The sequence below is a fragment of the Scyliorhinus torazame genome, chromosome 18 (assembly GCF_047496885.1).
Source record: "Scyliorhinus torazame isolate Kashiwa2021f chromosome 18, sScyTor2.1, whole genome shotgun sequence".
Lineage (NCBI taxonomy): Eukaryota > Metazoa > Chordata > Chondrichthyes > Carcharhiniformes > Scyliorhinidae > Scyliorhinus > Scyliorhinus torazame.
In genome coordinates this window covers 15,742,954-15,753,803 of record NC_092724.1, presented here as the reverse complement: position 1 = coordinate 15,753,803, position 10,850 = coordinate 15,742,954, and the positions used below count along the sequence as shown (strand labels likewise).

Here is a 10,850-nt window from a genome sequence, read left to right as displayed (position 1 = left end):
GGCGGAGCTACATACTATACAGCCAATGGTAAACCCCCAGGTTTAACCAATGGACTTCAGCCTCTCAGGTGCTGCAATACCTGATACCACATTCACCCACTGTTAAAAAAAGTCCACCGGGGGTGATGGCCAGCGGCTACAACTGTATTCAACATGGTATGATCAAATATGGAGGTACCGTGATACCTCCTTACAATGTTTAGAGGATATTTACAGTCATGGCAGATATATACAGTCAGTGTTTATTATTTACAGTTACAGATCGGTTAAGATGAAGCAATCAGTCGGTCGGGTGCCCTGGTCGTCCTCTGGGATCGTCTGGGCCTCGGAGGTGATTCCGGTGGGGGTCCAGGCGCCTGCGACTCCGGGAGCGTGGCTTCGGCCTCCATGGCAGCTTCGTCACCCCTAGACGGCGCTGGTGGGGAAAACGGTTGACCTGGGAGGGGGGCGCCTGTAGGGGGCGTTGGTGGGTGGGAGGGCCCAGGCAGGAGCGGCGGGAGGACTGACCCTCCTGTGAGGTACTTCAAAAAGTACATATTTGGTAAAGCACTTGAGACCTTCTGAAATCAAAGGCTTTAGATAAATGCAAGTTCTTTCTTTATATATTACTCATGGCCTAGCTCATATATTTTGTTAAGGTATAAAGTATGGAACCTTGCTATCATGAAGTCGTGATATTGTAAAATATGTTTGTTAAATAATCAGGTGAAAAGGTTTTTTCTTTTAAATTGATTTTTTTTTTAAACTTTGGATTTTTAAATCCCTGCCCTTACACCCTCGAAGGCAGGTGTCTGGAGACTTGCGTGACACCTTGTTCAAGTAAAGGAGGCAGAACTCGCAACAGAGCTCACATATTCATGTTTCCTCTGAACCAAAATATACCAAAGCTGGCGTATTATGCTGAAATGTGTTTCATTGAAAGTAATAACCAAGGCAACTCATAGGTAGCCTCTTCCGAGTTTTGCTGAAATTACTGACGTCATTGCTGATTCATTAAGCCCACGTAACAATTTCAAAAAGATTCAGGCACTGACTCGTGCAGCGATGAAGATCCACAGCCTCCCTCTTTGCCATTCTTCATATCAGAGCCCAATTGCCGCTTTATATTAAAAAAACAATTTTGCCCTCAGAGCTGCACCTAATTCTCACATGGTACACACACACTTTCCAGTAGGGGACGCCAGATACCACTCAGGAGAAAGATATTGATGAATTTTTTCTTCCCCTAGTACAAGACAATCAAGTCCAACTATCCTGCCCTTACTGATGCCCCAGCCAGCTCTACACAAAGCATAAATTTAAATCCATGGATCTCAGTATCACATCACATGGTACTTTCATCATCCACAAGTGGGCTGCAGGAAGGATCGCATCATGGCAATTCGCACCACAGCAATGTCTGCAGATCTGTGAAACAATTAAATGTTTGCTATTTTGAAAACAGATAGAACAAAGAAAACAGCACAGGAACCGACCCTTTACCCCTCCAAGCCTGTATCGGTCCTACCACCCTTGGCCAAAACCCTCAGCACTTCCTAGTGCCGTATCCCTCTATACCCATCCTATCCATGTATTTGTCAAGATGCCTGTTGAACACCGTTAATGTATCTGCTTCCACAACCTCCGCGTTCCAGGCACTCACCACCCTCTGTGTAAAAAACCGCACACATCTCTTCTAAACTTTGCCCCATGGACCTTAAACCTATGCCTCCTGGTGACTGAACCCTCTACCCTGGAAAAGAGTGCCTGCCCATCCACTTTATCCATGCCCCTCATAATCTTGTAGACCTCTATCAGGTCACCCCACAACCTCCATCTAATGAAAACAGTCCGAATCTATTCAGCCTCTCCGCATAGCTAACACCCTCCAGACCAGGCAATATCCTGGTAAACCTCCTCTGCACCATCTCCCAAGCCTCCACATCCTTCCGGTAGTGTGGTGGCTAGAATTGTGCGCAATATTCCAAGTGCAGCTGTATCAAGGTTCTATACAACTGTTGCATGACTTGCCAGTTTTATACTCCATGCCCTCGATTCCATATGCTTTCTTGACTATCTTGTCCACTTGTGTTGCTACTTTCAAAGATCTGTGGACCTGTACGGCCAGATCTCTCTCACTTTTTATATTCGAAAGAGTATTGCCATTTATGGTATATTCCCCCACCAGATAGATAAGACCACCAGATAGATAATGCCATCACCAAAATAGGTGGATAGGACCATTCCTGTGGTTCCCATTCAGCATGAGAGGGCTACAAAAGAAGAAGCATCTGGAGAAACATTAAAATCTCATTTAATCAATTTCTGTACAAGAATTTTGTTTAAATAGTGTTTGGAAGCATTTTTAAAATCAAAGTAATCTTTTGAAAAGTTGCATTAGTAAATAGCGTTTGGTAGTGTTTGATGGAGGAAGCATATGCTGTTTCATAACTGAGGGCAGTAGCATTCTCCAGCAACATTACAAATTGTGTATTCATTCTAAAAATGTTACATATGCAGAAATCGGCGATAGCTCTGTACATTTTTATAATTTCACTTGAAAATATTCATTATATATATATTTTTTAATGCATTAGTTTGGTACTGTAGTTTTAAAAGGCAGCCATCACCTTTGCAGGATTTAACAGAAAAAACATTGTTAAAAATTGGAAAGGGTTGCACATGAAAAACACACTACTATGAAAACGCTCGTTAACATTTTGATGAAAGCATTCACACAACAGAGCGAACATATTTTAAGAGGTGTCAATAAAAGGTTTCTTGTGGAAAGTTACAGTTGACCAGAGTTAAGAAAATGCAACAAAGACCACGAAGCCAATACTTTAGTGGCAATTTCCCTTTTTAGAATCCCTACAGTGCAGGAGGCCCATCGAGGCTGCATCGGCCCTCCAAAAGAGCAGCCCACCCAGTGACCTCACCTAACCTGCACATCCCTGGGGATTTTAGCATGGCCAACCCACCTAACCTACACATCTTTGGATTGAGAGGGGAAATGGGAACATCTGGAGGAAACCAACACATACATGGGAGAACGTGCAAACTCCATACAGTCACCCAAGGCTGGATTTGAACCTGGGACCCTGGTCTGTGAGGCAGTAGTACTAACCACTGTGCCACCCACTTATCAATAGCAATGTGCCTATAATCAGATTATTTTTGGATACCAAATTCTTTCTTGGTATTACAGCAAGGCCAACTTTTGCAATTTAACCTCTTCCCATCTAGTTTTCCATCCCCAATTCTTCTTCATCTCCTGATCACATAGACCCTTGCTGGGATGCAATTCCACAGGCATTCTGGCATTTCATCAAAGTAGCTATCTCTGCTGTGGAGTTTCAGTGACTTGGTCTTTTGACAATGGAGGCCAACATAGTCAAACTGAACCTTGTCCTCATTGGTCGCCCACCAACAGGAACTCATTAATTAGGGATCAGGAACCGGAACCGATCTGATTTTTATTCCCCTGCCCACAGGCATACTGAGCTCAGTTATTGCTCTGGCTGGGATCAGCCAATTCAAGATGCATGGGGAACTGAACTTGGGATCTTCATGTAAGGCAGGTACATTTATCCATCTAGACAAAGGAAAAGTTTGGACAAAAAACAGAGTGAATGTAAGTGACCCCTTTAATGCCCATTAACCTGTTAGCTCTCTGCAGTAAATTGACGCAAAATATTTCTCAACAAAATCACATCTGACAAGATGCAATGAAAGGTGCCGCTCACATTTTCATTAAAGTGAGATATTTACACAGTGCTAAATTTTCATAGATTGAACACAAGGAGAGCTTTATTTTTAAAAAAATTCCAAGCGCATGTATGCAGTTAGGATTATGGGTGTGACAGAAATTGTGCACAGCTTTTATTTTTTTGAATAAATGGACAAACAAAATAATTACAAAATTAAAGCCTACTCTAAAATAACTTAATTTTAGGTATTTCCCCTCGGTGTTTGTTATTGGTACAATGCAATGCAAAGTTTCTGATATTCTCCCACTTGCTTGTCAGACATATCTTTGCATTGGTGGGTGGAAATAGAATGCTCTTATATTGTAAGAAATAATGCATCACCTTTATAATACAGAATATAATAAATGGACAGTCCTTTAGCATTACTGCGCAGGTCAAACTGAATGTAGTGATGCTGCAGGTGAGAATCAGTTAGCAAAGGGAAAAATTTAGGCACTGTGTGGAGTTTGCATTCCCCCCGTGTCTGCTTGGGTCTCACCCCACTACCCAAATATGTGCAGGTTAGGTGGATTGGCCACGCTAAATTGCCCCTTAATGGGAAAAAGATAATTGGGTACTTTAAATTTATTTTAAAAAGGGAAACATTTAGGCATATGGTTATTCACTAACGATGTTGGGAGCCAGCATTCCAATCTCAGAATCCACTCGTGATGATATTTCAGCGTGGTTTATTCCACGTTGGTCTTTGACTGTAGCTAATATTATTTACTGTGGTGTTCCTGATTTCGACTTTGCCACTGTAGCTTGTGACCGAGCGCAGGTCAGACACTTCCTCACAGGAAGAGAAAGGAAAATATTGCGTAGGTTCATTTGCTCTCTCTAGATAATTCCCTTCCACCTGCACATTTAATGCAACATCTGCCTCCAAATCCACTTCCCTTTTCGTATTGTTGCAGAATGAGAACATAAAAAATGCATGGAGTTCTATCGGTATCCCATACCCCAGAAAACCCATCAAAGGGAAGCCGGCAGGAGACATGGAACAACAAGTTTACCAAGAGTGACTGTGGGGGAGGAGGGAGTGGTGGTGAGGTAACTACTAGCGTCCCAGGTGTATTAATAGTAATAACACATTTACGAACATACCACTTAGATTTCAGTTTTATCCGAGACACCTCCAATGCCCCAGAGATGTCTGGGTTATAAATCATCAATGGGATATGTCATTTTCACCCTTTAAAAAATCCATCAGTTAATGCCAAGTATGGTCTTCTGGCGGTTTCACAGGATACATAGATGAATGTGTGCTGGAAAGAGAAATCTTACAAAACTTAATATATGACATTAAAACATATAAAACAACCAAAACGCAAAAAATCAAGTATAAAAATATAACTTTGCCTGTACAATAAAGAATTTGAGTAGTGTGGTGGAAGTTATCAGATCGAGACATTGTCACAAACCTCAGCTGAAACATGCACATTAAAATGTGAATTTAGTAATACTCAACCAGTCCTTCTTTAAGGAAAAGACAAATGAAAAAAATCTACATTTAAAAAAAAACATTTTCAAATATATTTTCAAGACACTTTTGTAGAATTTTGAACAACAAATTGCATTTATGTACAGCCTTTAACAGAGTGCATAGGGCACTTCACAGAAGTGAAATCAAACAAAATCTGATACTGGGCTCACGTGAAGAGTCAGAGAGATTTAGGGAGGGTATTCCTGAGCTCAGGGCTTGACAGCAGAAGGCTTGGTGGCCAATGTTGGGAATGATTTAACTCGGGAAGCGCTGGAGGCCTGAACTAGAGGAGTGCAGATATTTTTGAGGGTTGTAGGGCTGCAGGACGTTACAGGGATATGGAGGAGTGAGTCTTTGGTGGGATAAAAACCAGGATAACAATTTAAAAATCAAGTTGGAACTTGTTGGATGGGGACCCAATGTCGATCAACACAGAGGGTGATAGGTGAATGGGACTTGTTCTGAATTGGGATATGGGGTAGCACAAAAAGATCTATCTCAATTGTCATAATAATGGAATGTTTAAGACTTAGAATAGTTGCAAGATTTAAACAAAAATGTGTGGGTTACTACAATTGAAAAAGCTGCTCAGCTCAGGTGTAAGGTATGAGTTTGGCTTTATACTTTACAGCTCATGGAGCTTTTAAATCACACTATCAACATTTTCCTCCTCTCCAATTCCTAACCTCCACATCCCCAGTCCCTAACTTCAACTCTTTTCCCTTCCAGAAAGTACTGATTCTCGGTATGTTTCCACAACAATATTCCAGTTCCTCACTGGAGTGGTCATTCTTCCTGCCTCAGCCAAGGCAGCAGATGCTAATAGATTGTTTTGGGATATCACTTTCTAGCACAGGTCACTGTACATGACAAATCAGACATCCATAGGAACCTTGGCTTGGCTGCTTTTATCATCCTGATAAATTTCAGAAAGATATGGAAACTCTGTCAACGCTGACTACATATTCTGACTGTTGAACATTTTAACCCCACAGCTATCAGGCGTCACCAGCTAAGATCCAAGTAGCCTTGTCTTCACCCTTAAAAAAGGTGAATGACATCATCGGACAAGGTTAAACCTCAAAAAGGACAACCAATTAGATTGGACCGGTGAGCTACCCAATCAAAGTTCTTAGGTAATTTCTCTTTAAGAACTTTGAACAGAAAAAGGAGAACTGTTAAAACTATATTATGATTATTCCTGGTTTCCACAAAACCCATCAGGCCCACCTGTCCAAATGGGGAAAAATTTAAAATTTGTCGTTTACTTCTCTAAACATTTAACATTTTATTCACTTGCAGAAAATGATTTTTACCAATGCCAACCATAAAAGTAAAAAGCTCGGCAAATGTATGGTCATTGTGGATTTGATACTACAGATGTGAAACAGTGGTGCTGCAAGTAACCCACGATCACATGCAAGAACACACATTAAAGAAAAACAGAGTAAGATTGAATCACAGCAGCATAAGTATAATGTGGTCCTTCCTTGTAGAGAAAACAAAGGGAAATTCAGTGAGTCCATGCTCCCAGAGGACAGCTACAAACAGAGAATGTGGATCAGAGGATGAGGGAATTGTCCCCTGTTGCCAATCCACAGTGCATTTAATTATGGTTTCCTTGCTGGGAGCGCTGAATCATCGAGTTAACTGATAGTACCTTTCCAATACAAACCCTTAGTATTTTTAACTTGTAGTGTTTTTTTTAAATATAAAAGCATATAAAGAACATTCTCTCTCTTCTTAGGGAGAAATATACATAAAGTAGAATACCACACCCTCACATAGGATTTCTGATAGTCTTTGGTCTATTACTGAATGTATACCTTACACCCCCACATTACTATTAGTCAGGATAAAGCAACTCCTTTCAGAAGGGTCTGTGTGAGGTTGCCAAGGGAAATGTAAAGGGTAGGAGAGGGGTATGGTCCTCAGTATTACCTGACTGCTCTCACATAGCATTTTACACCATGAGAATTTCCCTAAACGTCAGTGCCCTTTCCTTATGCTCATGCTTTTGACTCAGTCTGATCAGCATCAATATAGTCTAACTCATCAAGGACAAACAATGGCCTAGCGCAGCTGGAGTTAGTATTCTCTTCTAGAATAGAGTTATTGTTGCTGTTCTTCTCAACTGAACATTCACTGGTAATGCAGGTAAGTGGGATGTCAACATTGCTGAGCGTGTCCTGTAGTTCAGGGGCTTTAGGCGATGGCGGTTTCTCCTCCATTTGCTGCACTGAATTGTTTAGAAGGGTTGGCGGCACTCTTGGTGTATTTCCATTTCTCGATGGACGCAACAGCATCGGCACATGTCCTTTATAAAGATTCCATGCCAGGAGAAGTATGAACATCATGACAAAGAGTACCAGGAAACCCTTTAAGGTAAATTCGGTCTGAATGTAACTCTGTGTCATAGGCAAGTTACCAATGCGAACAGTATTGCCTGGTGAGGTTGGCATAATGGAAACTGCAGACTTTGCACCAGGAAGTGCCCTGGTTGGAATTGATTGTTGATCTATGCGGGGTCCGTGAACAGAATGGAGGAGGTATCTTGCTATGACTTGTGCAAATGGTTTCCCAGCCACGGTTTCAACAGACTGGCAGTCATATTGTCCTTCGTCTGCTACAGAAACATTAAATATTAACAGCCCATCACTGAAATAGATGTATCTTGAATTTGTTGCTGGAACCACTCTTTTGTTTAGTAGCCACTGCATGTTAGCCAAGTTAGATATAGAACTGCAATCCAATACCAGGTTGTTTCCAGGTACAATCATCTGGATTTCTGTTTTGAAGTTTTCTGAATTAAAAAAAACAATATGAATTTTAATATTAGGAATATTCACTGTTTAAATACTTGAAAATAAAAGAATGGAATCAACTACAGTTAATGGGCATTTGCCTATTCGGCATTTTTAATGAGCAATCTTCAACAATGGGCATTATCAGACTATTGTACCTTTGCATTCAGCACAGGTGCCCCAGGAGGGGCCACTGGTTAACGCTCTGCAGCAGGAACTCTGTCTAATTCTATCTTTCTGTAGCCTAAGGGCACTGAAGCCATTAATAGGAGTCTCAACATTTTACTGAGTTTTAGAAGTTGGCCATTTCAACAGCTCAGCCTATTTGAGACAATCCTCAGACTGAGCAATCTAACTTGTGATTCCCAAGCTGCCACAAAACCATTAAAAACATACCCAGGCCAGTCAGTAAAAACAGCTCGAAAAGTGGCACAGCTAAACAGCACTGTTCAATCAGCGAGCTAAGAAAAGTTCAAAACGCGTCACTCACTTGTCTGACGATAGCTTGCAAGCTTACCAATGAATTCATCTATATAATTCATCCATTGCATGATTTTCATTATTTTGATCTCATTCACATCCCACCTTACTCCTTCTGTTCGTTATTCCCCAACTATTCTTTTTTTTTTTTTAAAGTTCAGTTTACGGTAGGTGGGCATCAACTGGCTAGGCCTTTAATTGCTTAATGCACCATTCTTTATTTTTTTTAATGAGACGGGAGCGCCGCTGGCAAGGCCAACATTTGTTGTTCAACCCTAATTTCTCTCGAGAAGGTGGTGGTGAACCACCTTCTCGAACCGCTGCAGTCCATGTGGTGTAGAAGTACAGTTACATTACTGTTAGGGAGGGAGAAATAGTGTGTATGCACAGGTTACTGAGTCAGTTTTAGGTACTATTTGAATGCATGTAGTTGAGAGATAAAAATCATTAAAAGTGTCTTGACTGTGGGAATCCAGACATTGTTTCAGTCATTGTATCATAGGATGAATTAGTCATTGTATTCCAGTGTATTCAGCACTAAGAATGTATGAACTAATCAGTTACAGCAAGGTCTCCGGGCCGAGTTGTGTAACACGGAAAGCGTGACAAACGTATCCAGTAATTTTCCTAAGACTGCGCATATAGGCGCTGAGCTAGTTTTGATAGGTATCAGTCAATCTTAAGTCATGTCCAATGTTTGATTAATAAATCATCCTCTAAGTAACAGATATTCATTTGAACAAACCAGGAGATCTCAGCTGAGAATTAGAAACCAATGAGAGTAAATGAGGGGTTAAACCAGAGATAAGAATTTCCTTAAAGTAGGACCTCGTGGTCAAGGTCTTTGTTCCTGAATCCCTAAATTCTTGAATTATCTATCTGTTTGTTTGTGTTAAAGTGAATTCTTTATGTTTTATGATTTTTGCCATTTGTTCAACCTTTTTATGTATTGTTTGATATTTAATTTCTAAGTTTTGATTCAGTTCTTATTCAAGTGTATTCAAGTGAATAATTAGCAATAAAGTTGTATTCTTGACACCTCAAATCAACCGGAGTATCGACTCTTATTAGAAGATAAAATAAGAGCCCCAACAGCAGGTATACGGAAAATAGTTGAAAATAGAATGTGCGCGTAAGTAAATTAATTTTGGAATAGTAGTTCAGGCCGACTTATTAATAATAATAATAATAATGCTTATTATCATAAGTAGGCTTACATGAACACTGCAATGGAGTTACTGTGAAAAGCCCCTAGCCGCCATATTCCGGCCCCTGTTCGGATACACAGTGGGAGAATTCAGAATGTCCAAATTACCTAACAGTACATCTTTCGGGACTTGTGGGAGGAAATCGGAGCACCGGGAGGAAACCCATGCAGACACGGGGAGAATGTGCTGACTCCGCACATACAGTGACCCAAGCCGTGAATTGAACCTGGGACCCTGGTGCTGTGAAGCAACACTGCTAACTGTGCTACTGTGATTTGCTCCATTACTTCTCCTCAGTTATAATTAGTTTCATTATCCAGTTGCCTTGCACTATAGAGATTGTGCTTCAAGAAATGGGTTTCTGGTGAGGATGAGGTGTATTTTGCAATGTCCTGAGCTGTAGAATGAACAAAGGGTGTACACGTGGTCACAATTTACTTAGGATCACAGGTCGACCCCTTTCCCTCCAGAACCTCACATAACAGAATAGTCCCAGGACTCTGCACTGGGACTGGGGGCTTTAAATAAAATGCATCCATCAAAATTTGTTATTCTAAGGCAGCACGGTGGCACAGTGGGTTATCATTGTTGCCTCACGGCGCCGAGGTCCCAGGTTCGATCCCAGCTCTGGGACACTGTACGTGTGGAGTTTGCACATTCTCCCATGTTTGTGTGGGTTTCACCCCCACAACCCAAGAATGTGCAGGCTAGGTGGATTGGCCACACAAAATTGCCCCTTAATTGGAAAAAATGAATTGGGTACTCTAAATTAAAAAAAAAAAAATTGTCATTCTGCGTACAGGATGTTACGTTCACCAAAGGCACAGCTTTGTGAAATAAGCAGCAGAATATATCAAAAAAACAAGTTCGAATTTTTGATGAAGTCTGGGGGAGGGAGAGAAAGAGCAAGAAGAAAAAGTGGAGAACAACCCAGCATTAGAGCTGTAAATAGGAAACGTACCATAGCTGGGGCATGCTGAAGGATCTCCATTCTCTATATTCTGAATTAAGTTCCTAAGGAATGTAACAGTAGACATTAAAATAGAGATCAAAAAGACTGTGCCAGCAAATAATAATCTCAATAAATGAACCAAAGCTGTGTAGCTTAGCTGTCCTGTCCTTATTAGTAAACAGCTAAATGCTT

The 10,850-nt window shown here is 41.0% G+C and overlaps 1 protein-coding gene across 3 annotated transcripts in view; it reads right to left on the bottom strand.

Moving 5' to 3' along the window:
- Positions 1–2,275: 2,275 nt before the first annotated feature.
- Positions 2,276–10,850, bottom strand: part of LOC140394968 (semaphorin-4E) — a 116,624-nt gene continuing 108,049 nt past the window's right edge. For all 3 annotated transcript variants that reach the window (XM_072482228.1, XM_072482229.1, XM_072482230.1), the window contains exons 14-15: positions 10,668–10,720; positions 2,276–8,017 (exon numbers count right to left, since the gene is read on the bottom strand). In XM_072482228.1, the coding sequence (XP_072338329.1) occupies positions 7,224–8,017; positions 10,668–10,720 (847 nt within the window). In that variant the 3' untranslated portion in view covers positions 2,276–7,223. The remainder of the gene's footprint in view (positions 8,018–10,667; positions 10,721–10,850) is intronic.